We start from the raw sequence: 17,204 nt of genomic DNA, 5'->3' as shown, positions 1-17,204 counted from the left end.
GAGCGGGGCACGGGCCCCTGGGGCTCGGCCTCAGCTCCAGGTGGGGGAATGCGACCAGGGGGTCTCTCCTGACAGGAAAGCGGCACCCGAGGGTGAGAGCAGGTTGTGTGGGGAGGGCTGGGCCCCCACAGTCCGCACTTCCCAGCGATTTTGCCTCGATGCGGAGCTTTAGGCCGCCGGCGCCGCCCCCGCGCCTTTTTCCTCACAGGTCGCCTACCCCCACCCCGTCCGGCGCATGCGCGCTTGGCACCTGGGCGCCGCGCGCCCTCCGCGAGGCCCGCGGCGCATGCGCAGCGCCGGCGCGGCCGCCGCGGGACGTGCGCAAGCACGGTGGGCGCCATGGTGCGCGGCACGCGCCCCGGGGCGGGCGGCGCGTGCGCAGCGGCGGAGGGCGGGCGCGGCGGGGCCCGCGCGTGCGCAGCGGGAGGAGGCGGGGTGGCCGGGCCCGGAGCGGAGTCCAGGTTTGTTGTTGTTGTCCCAGCCCCAGCGGCTCCTCAGTCGCCTCTGCCGCCGCTCCTGCGCCGCCATGTCCTGCCCTCAGGAGCCGCAGCAGCACAACAACAACAACAACCCGCCGGCTGAGGGGACGCACACCGAGCCGGGCCTCAACAGTGAGTGCGGCCCGCATTAGCATATGTAAATGAGCGCGAATTGAGGGGGGGAGGGGGAGGGGTGTAACGGCTGCCCCGGGGACTGCGACCCCCTTCCCCCCTTACCTGGGCCGGGATTGGTGGAGAACGGGGCCGCGCGAGCTGCCAGGGGCCAATCGGCGGCCGAAGGGGTGTAATTGGTTCGGCTGCGTCCGCCGCGAGGGGCGCTGAGGGAGAGGAGGGCGGCGGAGGCCTGAGGGGAGCCGAGGGTCGCGCGGGGGAGCGGGGCTTTCTTGGGGGCTTCGTGACGGGGAGCGGGGATAAAATAGGCGTCATGAGGTGACTGGGGCCCGGGAGTCGCTGGCCGCGGGACTGGGAAGGCAGAGGGTGCTGCGGAGAGAGGAGGGAGATGCCAAAAATGGGGTGAGAGCTGGGGCTGGAGCGTGAGGTGGGCCCGGCCGCAGGGCGAGGGCGGGAAGGAGCCGTCGCGCTCTGTGAGGAGCGACGCGACGCGCCGAGCCGAGCCGAGCCGCTGGGTTTGGTGCGGGACGCGCAGCGCAGCGCTCGGGGGGTTTCCTCGCCTGGGCGGTAGGGAGGGCTGCGCGCCTGAGGTGAGCGGGCCACGGCGGGCGCGACCAGAGGCGGGAGTGAGCGCCCTGGGCCGGTGCGAGATGAGGAGAGCGAGAGCAGGTTTGTTTTGTGGTTGAACTAAGTTTATTCAATGGCTGGTGTTAACAGCTAAGATGGGGATACAGCAGGGTAGGGGGAGGAGCGTGACTGTGGGAATGAGTTTATTCAGTGGCTGAGTCAATATCACTGACGTGAGCTATTTTCCTCTATATCCGGCATCTATGTCAGCTGCTCTGCTGCATCCTTTTGTTCCCAGGATAACACTAGCATGGCACATCGATGTTTTTTTTGTAGGCTCTGGTACTTATTTGGCTTTTTCCATGTTTTAAACAGCTATTTAAACGTGTGTTTTCGTTTGTTTGTAAGTACCAAGGATACTGCGGTTGAAGAAATGAATAAAATGCATTAATGATTAACTATCACCTTCATGGTTTACAATGAAGTTAAGCTGATGACAAAATATATTGGCTAGTTGATCTCCCATAACTCAATGGGAATTGCATTAAGGAAGAATAAACCATACTTATTTCATAAGACTACTATTGTGTTATGATAACATTACATCTTATGATAACTATGGAAGTCACAACAGTATGTTTTCTTGAGTCAAACAGGTATCTTTAGCAAATTATTCAGGGTTGTTAGCATATTTAAATAACAATTATATTGTGTTACATTTGGAACATGCCTAATGCCTAACTTGATGCCTTATATTTAGTTTATAAATTGTAATCTTTGATGCTTCTTCTATATTTTGATATTTCCTTTTTGTTTTCTGTTAATACATTAACTTTACTCTGTCGGAGATCTTAATCTCCTTTAAGATAGGAGCAACAAGAGATGAGTGCGCTGTAAGCCTGTGCTGGATCTGCCCACATAGATCTTATTGCTAGATCAGCACATAAAGGCTTAGCAAAATCAATGTGATTACTGAAGGTGGTGAACACAAGGTATGAGAGGAAATGTTTGATGGTCTGCGCTCTGTGAACCAAACAAATGCAACCAAATCGGCCCCATGTAGACTTAGTACTGCTTTCAGATGTTTAGCCGCTCCACAATGCTTTGGTGTTATAGGTATGTTTTCTGCCATTATACAAGCTTTTCAGTGAACCTTTTCAGGCTAATGAGGTTAGACGCTTATTCATTTTGTTTTGAATGTCATTTGTGTGTGTTTAAGGCTTTCATTCAAAGTTCCCTTAGCCCTTAAATCGAAGGTCAGAAAACCTGGGAATAAAACTGGTAACTAAACTAGTTCACACAAAAAAGGCTTGCTTTCTTTGGGAATCCCTAATGTTTCCTGTATTTGAATTATTATAAAGTTCTGTTACAAAAAGAAGAAATCGCACCTTTGGTGAAAACCTGTCTAGCTCTATCATGAGAAATCTGCTAAATAATGGTCATTGTGGGAACTTGAACAGTTGCCTTTTTTTTTCCCCCTCAACATATAATGATGTATCTCATTGTAAAAGCGATATTTCTTAACTTACTCGGGTTGACCATGGCTCAGACTTGTTGTGAGCTATTAGTTTGGAGTATTTAAAAAGAAAAAGTCTTTGAATTCCTTTCTCCCTGCAAAAGTGGAATCAGAAACTGAGTAAACAAAATGACACTCCATTTTCCCCATGCATTTACATACTGTTGTTTAAACAGTCCATCGGTTATGAATTTGTAGCTAAAGTTGTGAGATTATTCTTACCCTTTAGCTTTTTCTAAAAGCCATTAGATTATTAGATTTCTTCATTTAATAGGCACTTGCACATGCATGATGGCTATGTACCAGATGACAACCTATTAATACTTTAGTTTTGCAACAGAATTTAGGAGGACTTACCTATCAACTAATTTAGCGTTACTGCGTAAGACCTAGTTAAATCCTGAAATTGTCTATATGGGAGGAGTCCTGCACCTGCATGGAGTCCCATTGGCTTCATTAAGGTTTTGCTAAAATGGCTAGAAAAATGGGACCTCAGTCATTAATCTATAACCAATGGACTAGATTATTTGCTTTTTATAAGAAAATCTGTCTGAGACTTTCACAGAAAAGCAGTTGCACAGTGATCTTAGTTTGTAAAGTTCTAGACTTCTTAAAATGGGTTTTATACTTTGGCAAAAACAGTGTCATCATAGTTCCTAGGAATCTCTGCTTGCCAGAAAAAGGTCAAGGGATGTTCTGGGTGTGCATGGTAATTCTGTATAAAATGGAACAGATGTAACACCAACATTTTGATTAAGGTAAAAATTTTGTGATATAAGACTAATAAATATTTTCCTGATGTTTAAATTTCACATGAAAGATTGCATTTAGTTATTTCTTTATTGTGTCGATGATCTGAATACTGTTTTTCACTAGTTTGTGAAAAAGTGAAAGAAATCATTTTTCTAAAACAACATTGAAATTTTTTCAGAATTGTTAAAATGAAAAAAGCAAGCATGAAAAATGATCAGACTTATCTATTAACTACAGAAAAAATCAGTATACATTCATACTGGAATATTTTGCCTTAGAACATGGACAAAGCTGAAATAATTTTGGAGAAAAATAGAAAAATATCATTCATGTAAACAGTTTTGGCTTTTTTTTTTTTTGAAGTATGTATTATGTGATTTGGGGAGGGATGGGAAAGAAATGATACTCTTTACTGATAAGTTGAAAATACAGTAAAATTAAGAGTTCTCCTGTGGGTGATTAATGCAGCTTATTTTCAAAGGAATATTGAGGCAAGAAGCATTCTTTAATACTTGGCCAGTTTATTCTCAAATGTCTTGCTGCGCTGCTGTTCTAGGAAGCTGAATTTTAGCTCCTTGAGTGAAGAGAAAGGGAGTAAGATATTTGCATTCATGTTCAGATTTCGTGCAGTAATTTCTCCCATGTATTACCTAGACCTGGATTAAACATATTTAGAAGATACCATAGTAAACCTTTGTCAACCAGGAAGAGATCTTCTAAACAGGGTGTCTGAAACTTAAGGTTTACTGGCTCCCTCTCAGAGTTTGTGGCTGCTGGTGGGAGTATGTTACATGCTTTAGCTTGATGTCAGGTTGAATTTGTGCTTCCTTGAGCATATTTTGACTCATTAGAAGTGAGGTCAGATGGAGAACGTGCTGCTTGTCATGTAAGCTACTGCTTGACTTGTTGGGACTCCTCATTCATAGTTTAATTTGACTGTTCTTCTTAGTATGGCCATAACACATTTTAGGTAAATGGCAAGTTTTCTGAGTCAAAAATAAACTTTATTAAAGAATGTATTTGTGCATAGGCTTCACTGCAGGTCCATTTAGCTGCTGTGTACTAGAGCTACCAGTTCAAATAGTTTTCCAGTGGTCTTTTCTCTGTCTGTATCATAAGAAATAGTCTCCCTTGCATGTGTGTGCTTGCCTTCTATTCTTTCAAGTTATTTGTCATTTAACTGTATTTTTTCAATAATAGATGTCTTTGCAGATCTCAAGCATTATAATTCTCTCAGTAGATGCACTCTACTCCAAAATGGTTATTGGGAAGCCTGTAGCTCTCTGGCCTGTCTTCTAACATGCTACAAGCTTTTCTGCAGGTGTGGCCCCTTATTGAAAAGGTGTTGCTACAAGGCAAACCAATGTTCCTGATTTATTTCTTGTAATGTGGCCTTTTTTATTTTGAAATAGACACCAATGATCATCATAAATCTGAAATAATATCGTCTGTGTTCCACGCTGATTAGCCTGACCAAAGGCTGCCTTTTCACAGTTAACACTTCATTATCTGAAAAACTCTATAACCAGTACGGAGTTGGTGTACATCTTGCGATTATGGACAAGAGCTCTGTGCACAGCTTAAATTCCTTGTTCATGAATACTGCTTGGGAAAACTAAACTATAAATCACCATGACTCCTAAGATTGAGTCTTACGCTTCCATGGTCATCGGTATAATGGTATAGTTAATAATTGATGGTAAGGATAAACTCTCTGTTTCTGCTTCATAAAATCAACTTGAAAATAGGTGAACTTTTTGAGACATATACTCCTTCCTGTGTTGCTGGATAAGAGTTCCCAGAGCCAAAACTTTACTGCAAAAATAGGTAGAGGTAGTTTAAGATACATTTTAGATGTCAATAAATCAGTGTTAAAATTTAGAACCTAAGAAATAATTTTTAAAAAGTAATTTCGGCTATTTTTTCCCATGTATCTATGGTTTCCTTTCTCCTCCTTTTTTTGAATATTTTTACCTCTATGGTAAAGGAGTCCAGACCTCCCCACCCCCACCCCGAAAAAAGAAAAAAAAGAAAAAAAAAGAAAGCTCTCACCTTCAGGCAGTGTAAGTTAAATTATGCATGAGTAGTGGTGATATAATATACATGTGTGAAATTATTGCCTGATCAATAATGGGAAATAGTGTTGGGTTGAAAACAGTATACTTCTGAAAAATCAGAGATCCTTCTCCTCCTTTGTCACAGTCTTCTAACTTGAGAGCATTATTTACTCTTTGTATGCTATGCAGTATTGAAAAGAGAACAACATTTACCTTGAGGAAAATGCTGCAATTTTCTTGAGGTATAGGAACTTTTAAGATAACTGAATTAGTTGTATGTTTCATTATTTTCTGATGATGTTTTAAGTAGTTCTTTGTGTTCATGGCTAAATCTTTTAATGAGCTATTTGAAAGGGTGGGTACATCAAATATAAAGTTCTTTAAAAAAATAATAATTGATGTTGTGATTGAAGACTTCATAACAGAAACAACACTTAAAGACCTTGCATTTCCCTAACAAAATTATTTGACAAAATGGAAATTTGTAAGGTCCTAATTGCGAATACTTTCTTACATGGTGCTTAAGAAAACAGTTAAATGCTGGAATTTTATAACAGAAAAATGCAGTATAAACTTCAGTAATAAGTGCAATAACTGTAAAAGGAAATCTCTCAACTTTTAGCCGTTTCAGGCAAATAGGTATGCTCTGATAAATAAACTGGCTGTATGCTCAAATGATGCTTGCTATATATCTTAATGAGAATGTTAGGATCACAGTTGGATAGGGAATGTATTTAAATAACTGGAGCAAATAGAAGGGTAGAGATCTGAGGGTGCCCCTCAGGACATTAAATGGTAGGTCTATGACTTAACAATATTTCCAAAACATATAAATTGAGAACTGTTGTTTTTGAACATACTGATAAAGATTATTTTCTGTTTAGTTAATCTTCACATTTAAATTGGGGAGAGAAGGGGGAACTCAACCAAGTGCAGAATACATAAATTTTTGTAGCAGATATATTTACTGCTGATAATAAATTCCTAGCTCTTTTGTCAGATCTTGGTGCACACAGTGGTATCCCATAATTAAAATTACAGGAAAAAGCCAAACAGAATGCATCTCAAAACTTGTAGGCTGTATACAGTCTTCCCTAGCTATGGGGGGGGAAAAAAAAAAAGCTCAACTGATGGCATTGAATTTACTGTTATTATCTACGAATTTTAGTTTTCCCATGTAACTCAGTTTGTTACTTTGTTAGCAGTGAAATCTTTTAATTTAAGTGCGATGAATTATAAGTAATCATGGTACTTTAGATGTGTAAGGATGCATGATACCTGCCTCAAGCTTTTGATAATTTGAGTGTGATATGACCCACTTCTTAAGGTTATGGTAGGATAGGTGGCAGATGGCACTGAATGGGAGATGTTTGTTAGAGGGCCAGGGCAAAGGAAGTTGAATGAGGCCAGCTAATGAGAATGGCAGTCTGCCTGATGTACATAAAAATCAGAGGCTGGTTTAAAGATCATGGCCTTTGGAAGTGGAGGGAAGATGGTGTGTATAAAATTGAAGGTGAGGGAATTGTACAGGAGGAGGGTTAAGGAATGGAAATTTTGTTTCAAAAAGGAGTGTAGAACAGGGAAGCAGAATGATTAATGTAATTGAGTGATACATAGGTAGTTGAAGCTTCAAACTACAGAGAAAAATTTATTAAAGCATTATTACAGCATTAAAAGTGCCCCTCCTCAATTCTTGACTAGTTCAGAGGTAAATAGTAACATAACTTTTTAGGGGTGGTTGTTGTTGTTGTTGATGAAATGGGAAGAAACATGTCACCCTTGTCCTCCGTAAGTGTTTATGAGTTTTTTCCCAGCGGCAGTGTATGTTATCTGAATTCACCATATTCATGGGTTTTTTTTCTGTGTGTAATTGATAAACTTAAGATAGGTTTTGGTTTCACTGCTTTTAATGAAATGACATCTGGCTGGCCCAACAGGTTCCTGGGTGGAGTTACAGATGAATGGCAATGGCAATAGCAATGATAATGGCAATGGGAAAAATGGAGGTCTGGAACACGTCCCTTCATCATCCTCCATCCATAATGGAGACATGGAAAAAATTCTTCTGGATGCCCAGCATGAATCAGGACAGAGCAGTTCAAGAGGTAGTTCCCACTGTGACAGGTAAGGAAATATGTGCTGTCCCAAATAGAAATTCTCATCATTTCTATCCTGTAGACATTAACTGAAGGATAGTGGTTTTGCACTGGCTTATGCTTGTTATGTCCCAGTATTTGGAATACTTGATGTGTCATGATGACTGACTGTCAAAAAGTAAATTAACTTGAAGCCTGTTTCAAAAAAACATGGCCTATTGTGTTTTTTTTATATAAGAGTAGTTGATCAGATGTAAGAGCTATTTAAAATCAGTTACTGCTGATTGGACTACTGAATGTAGTAGGTGCAAAGTGTTTGAAAATAATCCAAACAAGACTTTCAAATAGAATGGTTACTGTAGTAAAAAATAAACGGTTTGTTGCATCTATGTTAAGAAACTGTCAGTAGTTAAGTACTTTCCAATTCAACCAGAAATGTTAGCTAGGTGGTGGCTGTATAGTTTCTTTTTTCTTTTACTAGTATAAGGATGTTTTTTCCCATCCCCATCCACATTTTAAATGAATAAAGACATTCCATTTTTTCACTTAATTTTCCAGCTGTTAACTTTTTGGTAATTTTTCCCTTATTTTATAGTTGAAGTAGCATACAAGAAAGGGGAGGTATTTGGATATTTTATAGAAACTTTATAAAGTTTCTGGTACACTTTGGTATTCCTTTCTAAAAGTTCTAAACCATAAGTTCCTTTTAAGTGTGCTTTGAATTATTTCTAAAATGCATCTTTTTTTATGAAAGCTGAAGTCAAGTTAAAAAGATGCCCTCAGTATTTTGATGAGTGAGATTAGCATTGCTGCATCATACAGCATTTTACCTTGTCCCTGATTTGCATTGTCTAGGATTGTTTCACAGTAATGCTTCTGTAGTTGACAGGTAGTAGTATGAAAAAAATGACATAATCAATTTTTCTTCAGCCCTTCACCTCAAGAAGATGGACAGATAACGTTTGATGTGGAAATGCACACGAGTAAAGACAGTAGTTCTCAGGTATTTTCTTTGTTAACCTTTACAAGTCATTAACTTAAAAAAAAATTAAAAAATGTTGTGGATATTGTACATAGATAATATATTTATACAAATCCATATCAGGAGTACTTGAGGGGTACAGCAAGCTCTCAGTCATGTACAAAAGCTTTTAAATGTTATGTATTTTACATGTCAAAATAAAAGAAATGTATTAAACTACTGCTTTCTAACAAATTGCTTTTTTTCATTTTGAGACACTAGTCCGGGCCGTCACCTGCGCTACAAGCAAAAAAATTATCTAAATCTTGTTTGTTCAAAATTTGGAGCTGTTCCTTAGCCATTTGGATAAGGCTGTTTACTTGTCTTGTACTTTGTTCTTGCAGGGTTTTTTTACTCAATCTTTTTGATTAGAAATGTATATAATACTTCTCTGTAAATAGGTATAATAAATCATGTAAATTTTTGTACAGTCAAGGTTATGTCATTTTAAATTATTTTTTATTTTAAGAGATTGCTTTCAGAATAAAGTGTTTGTGTTTTAATTAAAAAAAAAAAATCCAGAACAATTATTTTTAACAACCAGGCAGGGATAGTAAACTTTTTTAGGCTTACATTCTGTGTTAATTGAAATTTGACTTCTAGAGACTTACAGCTTTGGAGTAAGGAAAAATGAGGCTCCGTCTCTAAACTTGAAAAATGCTCTGTTCAGTAGCAGAGACATTGTTTAAGGCTATTTCAGGTTGTGTGTGTCAAACCTATTTTGCTTTTGAAATGTAAATATTTCTGCACGAGAGATAAGGATGTTCAATTTATTGCTTTGTGGATAATCAACTCACATGATTGTGAGTAATCTCAGCAATACAAACTGAGAGGAGACTAATGCTGAACACTTAGTTTGATCATTTAATGGAATTTGCTGTCTTCGGCAATATAAATAGAAAGCAATTCTGAAAGAATGAAACCTTGCATTTAATTTTGTGAAAGAATTGGCGCAACAGGAGGACTGTTGCCTTTCTGCCTTAGAGAGCCATAACAGTCTGAATGAAGTCTTTTGTGGTCTTTGGTTAGGTCTGCCATCTCTCTTTTCTGATTGTTCTATTTGATTACTTCAATTACTGCAGCTCTCATAGAGTTCCCACTTGAATGTTTCAAGTGATAGAGTTTTATTTTGCTAAAGGTGACTCAGGAAACTGTTGTTGTACTAAGGAGGATTTTATTTTTGTACTGATGCCATTTCGTGTTAGCCAAAGAAATGGCATTCTCAAGTCATCTTAGCTTTTTTTTTTCCTATATGTTAACTCATCAGATATTGCACATAATGATATAACTTTAAATCTTTGAGTCAAAACAATTATACTGAGTGCTTGCCTTTGACTATTGCATCTGGGACCCACACAGTAGAGGCCTCTAGTTGCAAGTAATATTTGTTTTAAATGCTGTAGTAACTCCTTTAAAAAATTCCAAGTACCAGTTTTGAAACTTTTTTTAATTTGGCCGTTTTTCTGTGTTTTTCTCTACATGCTCTACTGTTTAAATCAAAGACAAACAACAAAAATTACAGTTTGATTGTAGGAACTCTCTAATTGTTTAATATCTTTTTGTGCAATGCCAGTTTATTTACAACTAGGATTAGATCATCTTTTTTTTTTTTTTTTTTAATCTTTACAATGATGTTTATGTCCTGGATAAAATGATATAATCAGAGATATACTGGCCTCTGCAGACCATCCTGCTAGCGTAATAAAATCTCTTCTAAGTATTCCTAAGAACACTTGCTCGTTTATCAGGTGCCAACATTTAGTGCTTATCATTTTGGTCACTGCTGTTGGTCTTGATTTAATACCATAAGGAATAGCTGATTGAGTGTTATAAGGCTTGTACCATGTATATTTGCAGTCTGAAGAGGAAGCAGTGGAAGGAGAGAAAGAGTTGGAAGTTTTGAAGAAAAGTGCTGACTGGGTATCAGACTGGTCGAGTAGGCCTGAAAACATTCCTCCTAAGTGAGTTAAACTCTTTATTACTGAATATTCCTCTTGTATAAAGGAAAGAAGAATCATGAGTTACACTTGCATGGAATTACTCTGGCCCTCCAAATAAGACCATCTTAGAAAAAAGTACATAGGTTTTCCTTGGGGAGACAATAAAAAGTCAACGTAATTAAGTATGAAAATCTCAATAGCATCGGAATTACCTTTTTATTGAAACTGATATCAATCTACAGCAAGTTGATTACATGGTTACTTTACAAAATTATAATTATTGGGAGAGCTGGGTACTTGGAGCTGGGATTCATGGGATTTAGTCTTGGCTTATTGAATGGAATAGTGTTGGTCAAGTCTCCTAAATTCTCTGTACCTTTTTTTCTTTCTATGTAAAATATGTAATGTTCATCCACGGAAGGGGAAACGTTGAGATCCTTGAATGCAAAGCATTTTTATTAAAATAGAAGATGCTGTCTATATCTGGCAGACTTCTGTATCTCTGTTTGGAACAAAAAATGAGGCTCTTGCTAAAAAATCACATCCTGAAATTCCCTCTCTCGGACCTACCTCTCTCTTCAGCTACTGCTCCCTTTGTCTCTATACTGTCTGTGTAAGTGGTCTCTCCACAATACCTCCTATTATTCTCTTTGATCCCTTACTCTGTGTAAGGGGTCTCTTGCTTTGATCTCTAGCTCTTTGTACTTTTAAAAAAAGTTCCTACAGAGATCTATGCATTTGTATGCAAAAAAAAAAGAAACAAAAAAAACTTGCTAAATTTTTCCCCCCTCCCCCTCTTCTTTCAGGGAATTTCATTTCAGACATCCTAAACGTTCAGTGTCTTTAAGTATGAGAAAAAGTGGAGCAATGAAAAAAGGTGGCATTTTCTCTGCAGAATTTCTTAAGGTTTTCATTCCATCTCTGTTCATATCTCATGTTTTGGCTTTGGGACTAGGGTAAGTATTAACCTAATTCTCACTTCAAATTTTGCATCTGACTGCTTTTCCATTTTACTAGTTTTTCAGGTGCTTACTGAAAAAGGCTTTACAAAGAATAACTAGATTATTATTATACCTTACTTTAAATTCAATACTTTTTTTTTTGAAATTCAGGAAAACTTTGCAGCAACTTATTATGCAGCTCTTTGTATGCTTTATTCCTGGAGAGGTTCAAGTTTCTTACATTGAAAATGCATAGATTATCACAAATTTGCAAGTAACCTTTGTGATTTTTAACATGAGCCATTTGCTTATTCAGCCCTTATACTTAAATCCTTCATGTTATAATATAGGAAAAGTAAGAATAAAATAGGTGGAAAACTACTGTAAATTTTACTAACTGTTACAAGAACACTTTGTACAACTAATGGTGCTGAAGTCCTGTGTGTATGGCACATACTCTGTAATTTTCGATGTCTAATGCTGCAATTGTGTGACATTACTGAAAGTTAAGTTTGGAAACTTAAAGTAGATATGTAAAATACTGCATGTATCCTGCGAGATCAGCTACCGCTCTGCTCAGCAATGTTTTCCGTGCCTGTGTAATCCGACATAATCTCTGAGTTTGCTTAAATTCTTACGTCACGTTTATCCATCTTATATTCTGTGATGGGGGCGAAGATATGTACTCATGAATGTGTTTTTATTTAACTTCATATTCATTTGTTCCTGGGGTATAATTCAAGTGTCTTTTTACATTCTTGTAAACTATTGACTAAATTAGTAGGATGGGATATGTGAAAGTGTCAGAAGACTCTTGTACTATAGCAAAATTGTATATTTTGCGGCGAATTAAATCTTTAGGTTTATTTGTTAGAGGTCAGCATTCATTTAGGTCCACAACACTCACTGTTTTAAAGCTCACCTTCCTTCATTTATAGACAGTACTTTGTTTTACCACAATACCTCAGAGTGTTGCTCAGCTGGTCAGCAGCCCCCTGTACCAGTTACTCTACAAACAGAACACAAAAGCTTTTAGACTGGGGTTTTCAAATGAGCTTGGGACTGATAGAAACACTCTTACTGGGCATTGATAACATCTCTATCCTTCTAGGCTCTTCTGAAAATCTTATTCTTTAGGTAATTTTATATGAGAAGTAAAATCCTCTGGAAGATTCTCATCAAACAAACTTATTTGAAAGACAAATTAGAATAGCTGAGTGCATGAGGACTGTTTCAAAAACAGGGAGTACTTCTGTGAAATACGATATGCCTTATACTTTTTATTTCAGCATCTACATTGGAAAACGACTGACCACACCTTCAGCCAGCACTTATTGAAAGATGGGGTGCAAAACCTGGAAACCCACGTGACCTGTGAAGGTGTTACTGTCTCATTTAGTACATTTGACTTGAGACCATTTTAAGCATGACCCTGACTTCACCCTTTCTTTACATATCCAGGTTTTTGCTAACTCTTGGAATTCAGTATTGTGTTGGAACTCTGTTGAGGTGTTTCGCTATCCACCTTCTTTCCCTTTCTTCTCCCATTCCCCTGCCTCTTGGCCTGCAAGACACGTCAGAGTTGCTGAACAGAGTTTACAACTGTCTATATGTTGCAAGGGCTTCTCTTGATGCAAAATGCCACCAGCAAATTTTAATTTTATCAGTGATGCTGTTGCCTCCTTAGTGCAACCTGACTTAAATTGCAATTGTGCATGGTATAAATGTTGACTGTGATAGTGATAAAATTAACAATCTCTTCAGAAGAAAATTATTATTGATTGGAGCGAAAATGAATTTTGTTTTTGAAAAACAAGCTTGTTGTAAACTAAGAAATCACTGGCAATAAAAAAAGTATTTTAAATTAGCTTCTGGGGGAATTCACTTAATCCCTTATATTGGCTAACACCATTTAATTTGCAGGAGGCAAAGACTGCATAAATTTTAAAGTAGGATAACTAAATCCATCAGCATATTTTAATATTAGGTAATTGTTGTAATCTTGTCTTTTCTATGAAGTCAGCTCCTTATTCCTAGTAGGAAAACCTGTTTGATGCCTAGAAAATATTAGAAATACTGCATTGTTTGCATGTGAAGAAGCTTTTCTTTTCCTTACCTTTTCCTTAAGGGAAAATTTTAAATGTAAAATTTCCCTTCTAAAAGTAGTTTTAAATTAAGGAAAAACCCAACAGCTCTAGGTGTAGTTAGACTCTGTATAAAAGGACATGATTCTGTTTGTTGTGGAACCATTTTACAATTATGAAGATATGGCAGTTTCAGAAGTTAAAGCGTTTGACTTATCTTTAAGGGGGACAATCTTGCAGGTGCATAAAGATTCAGAAGTTGTAAAGCTCTGAAATGTCTTCTGCAAAAGAGTTTTCAATATTCCTATTTCTCATTGTTTACTGTACAATCCCCTCTGGGGATATGTGAAATCTGAAGGTCACTTGTGATGTCTCATGTTTAGATAGAATTTTCACTAATGTTGTTGAACTTTTATCTTAGGGAACATTCAGCCTTGTCCTCCTTCAGTGACACTTTTTTTCAAAATGTGAAGCTTTAGTACCAAATTGTTACAAAGCATTGGGACATACATGTCCTTAAATAGGTTTTATTGGATTTCAGAACATGTAGCATGACTCTGAAGGATAGAATACTCTGTTGTTTTTTTATATATATATAAATATATAAAAAAATATTATATAGACTTTAATACTAAGTATTTAGGGAACCAATGCTAATTTTAAAGCTAGCAAAAATCTCATTTAAATAAAAACTTTAGTAGGCTGACTCATAGAAAATGTTAAGAAAATGTGGTCAGCCAGTTTGGAAAAAAACAGCTACCTATAATTGTTTGCTTGCATCAGATTTTATAGAGTTGATTATTTGATATAGCAGTGATTGCTTGAAACAGCTGATGCGTAGAGGCTAAATTCCAATTGAGGTTTGGTTTAAAAGAACATAGCTCCCAGGAAGTAAAAAAGTTAAGTATAAATCCACTGCTAATCTGTATTTATTTTTATTCTCTACTTCTGAATGCTGTTAGAGAATGCTTTCAGGGTGAAAGGGCAGTCTAACAATTCTGCTGAGATATCTGCTTTTTCTTCTAGTTGTGAATACTAGTGGCACTTGAGTTGCTTACAACTGCTATTTGTTTCAAGTGTGGATATTGGGTCTCACCCAAAGGTGGGGGAGGGAAGGGGGAAGTGGTGAAGGGTGTTTTAGATTGTACCAAGCACATCATTTTAGAGTTCTGCATAAATTGAGGGGATGGGTGGAAGGCTGAAACATTTTCAGTTCTAATTACAGCACCTTGTTTTGTATGGAAATTGGAATAGTGGAGAAATAGATTTATACTAAGTAGGGAGTACTTTCATTTTAAAAAAAGAAAAAAGATTACCTCTTCATAAATTAAAGGGTAATTCATCTACAGAATATCTGAAATAATTTTACAAACTATTGACTAGAGTATCAACACAGCTTATATAGTAGTTGAAGGAGCCATGAAGTAAAAAATTGTGAAAACTACAACTGAGCAATGGATACATGATCACTGTAACACTTGCTATGATACAATGCAGTATTTATTGATACCCTACTATAAGCTTTGGATGAAAGTCTACAACTTCTAGTTTTACAGTGAACAGAAACAGATTGTTGTATAATTTGAAAAGGGGTTTCAACTATTGATAGTTGAAGTTTTAAGACAAATGTTGTTTAAAAAAGCTTTATATCTGTTTACAGTTTTGGAAAAAAATGCAGGCTTCATTTTTCTTACGTTCAGTGAAAACTGGCCTAAAATATCTGTAAATAGGATCAAGAAAAAAAAAATGCATAAACTCGCACATTAAAAATGCAGCAGGCTAACTTAACTGCAGTAAAAACATATTTACTTACTGTTTTAAAAAGTGAAAGCTGAAGATTGTTAAAAATTCAGATTTTTTAATTGACATTTGTTGAACTATTGGAGTTAACTGAGCCAAAGTGATTATGCATTCTTCATAGATTAGTTAGCACTTTGTAACATTATATACAGTTTACAGTACATGTATAAGTTGTAGCTTATAAACATTTTGTGCCATTAAAGCTCTCACAAAACTGGTTGTCTGAAATTACTTCATGCTGCGCCTCTTTCTTCTTACTTACCTTCCCCCGCCCCCCAACAGGAATGGTTTGTATAATGCTTTGTATAAATCTATTGTTTTCTGGGTTATATGAACACTGAAGCTGATGTTTGTGGACTGAAAAAAATTTTTTTTTGAAAGATTGCTTGTTTTTTTGAGTAACGTGGGATCATCAGCTTCTTGTCCTGAAGCACTTCAAAAATATTTCCATTGTCAGCAGGGCATACCTGCTCTATTTCTTCCTGTGTCTTCTCAAGGAAAACTTGTTAAAGTAATATAATGGCATATTAAATGCAAAGTAGAATTGGTGAGATTTTGTCTAATAGGTCAGTTGTATTTTCTTGTGTTTCTCTTCTGTTTCCTAATAAATTTGCAGATGAAAGAATAAGGGGCATAAACCCTAGTTGTTAATCTGCCTCATATTCAAGAGCACTGCTTATTTCTAAGACTACCATGGTGATGTTGGAGGAGTGAGAAAGGGGATCTTGTCTGCTATAAATTCTAAATGTGATCTTTCTGATGCTCTTATTGCCTCTTTTAGTCATCTAGTGATTTTTGTGTACTTCTAATGTTAAAATCCAGAATATATTTTTGAAAGTGAGATTTTTTCCAGAGGTACAAAAGTTAAGTCCTGTTTTCCAAAAGCTTAGTATTTAGGACTTCCAGTGAAATTTGGGCTTGAAGTCAAATGCTTTTGAATTATCAGTATTTTGGAGTTACTTTGCTGAGCAGATTTTCTTTTTTGATCAGAGTGTTCATCTGCAGCCAACTGAGGTAAAAAGGCACATGTATTTAGTAGGTATCAGAGGAAAAAGTGCTCGTCACACACTTCAAAACTTTCAGTTACTCATAGTGCAGTGTTGTGCAGAAGAATGAAAGTTATTTTAATATTACATAAACAGCAGTATCTTTGTACTAACATGATTCTGTGCTAACATTTTGATTGGTTTTCAGTGGTTCTGTTTTCTGTTTTCAAACTTACCTGTGTATGTATGAGAAGATTTGAGTTTACTTTGAATTCTGTGCTTTATGAAAAAAGTTCTTCTACATAAAAATGCTCTTACATAAAAAGTTTTATCTAAAAGTGAAATCCTGGCGCTGTGTGTCTGTAGGAGCTTTGCCTTGTGCTTAGCTATATATGATGGTCCCTTTGTGTTTTGAGTCTTGAGAACCAGATGAAATGACGGGACACTTGAACCATGTTAAATAGTTCCATTTATTACTTTCAGGTGATACAACACAGGCATAAGTTAATATCACTTTAGAAACAAAACTATAACCTTAAGGCAATCCTGGAGAAAAGCTCATGCTGGATATAGCAAATCTCCCCAGGAAAAAGGAGAAGCTAAATTCATTTCTGTTTCGTTAAATCAGTCTTTGTGTCCTGCACTGTGTGTCAGCTTGGCCAAGAGCAGCTGACTCAGCTAAACAACTGCTTGCAGTACTTAAAGCATGATTAGTCTTGACATTAGGGGGAGAGCGAGTGGTGGTTTTCCATTAAGCAAAGTAAACATGACTTGACTTTTTTGAACTACTGCCATAAGGCTGAGCGGTATGGAAACTAGCATTTTCTATTTC

The 17,204-nt window shown here is 37.5% G+C and overlaps 1 protein-coding gene across 2 annotated transcripts; it reads left to right on the top strand.

Annotated features, from left to right (window-relative positions):
* The first annotated feature begins 438 nt into the window (after positions 1-438).
* BNIP3L (BCL2 interacting protein 3 like) lies at positions 439-15,614 on the top strand. Of its 2 annotated transcripts, none has more exons than XM_013954536.2 (6): positions 439-611; positions 7,442-7,628; positions 8,531-8,603; positions 10,479-10,582; positions 11,368-11,517; positions 12,792-15,614. In XM_013954536.2, exons 1-6 carry the CDS (start codon positions 527-529, stop codon positions 12,838-12,840), a joined length of 648 nt encoding a protein of 215 aa, XP_013809990.1. In that variant the 5' UTR covers positions 439-526; the 3' UTR covers positions 12,841-15,614. The 2 variants fall into 2 exon arrangements, with proteins under 2 accessions (XP_013809990.1, XP_067168426.1); XM_067312325.1 differs by lacking the exon at positions 439-611 and adding an exon at positions 1,175-1,280.
* Positions 15,615-17,204: the final 1,590 nt, after the last annotated feature.

Source organism: Apteryx mantelli, chromosome 29, assembly GCF_036417845.1.
Source record: "Apteryx mantelli isolate bAptMan1 chromosome 29, bAptMan1.hap1, whole genome shotgun sequence".
In the NCBI taxonomy this organism is placed as follows: Eukaryota; Metazoa; Chordata; class Aves; order Apterygiformes; family Apterygidae; genus Apteryx; species Apteryx mantelli.
The sequence above is the reverse complement of the archived record's forward strand: the minus strand, read 5'-3'. Positions and strand labels throughout refer to the sequence as shown.

What these genes read in the sequence shown, in the direction of transcription:
- BNIP3L (XM_013954536.2), top strand. Translation starts at nt 527, where the DNA reads ATGTCCTGCCCTCAGGAGCCGCAGCAGCACAACAACAACAACAACCCG. An exon ending in GGTAGTTCCCACTGTGACAG is followed by an intron (nt 7,629 to 8,530) that starts GTAAGGAAATAT and finishes ATTTTTCTTCAG; the next exon opens with CCCTTCACCTCAAGAAGATG. An exon ending in CCTGAAAACATTCCTCCTAA is followed by an intron (nt 10,583 to 11,367) that starts GTGAGTTAAACT and finishes CTCTTCTTTCAG; the next exon opens with GGAATTTCATTTCAGACATC.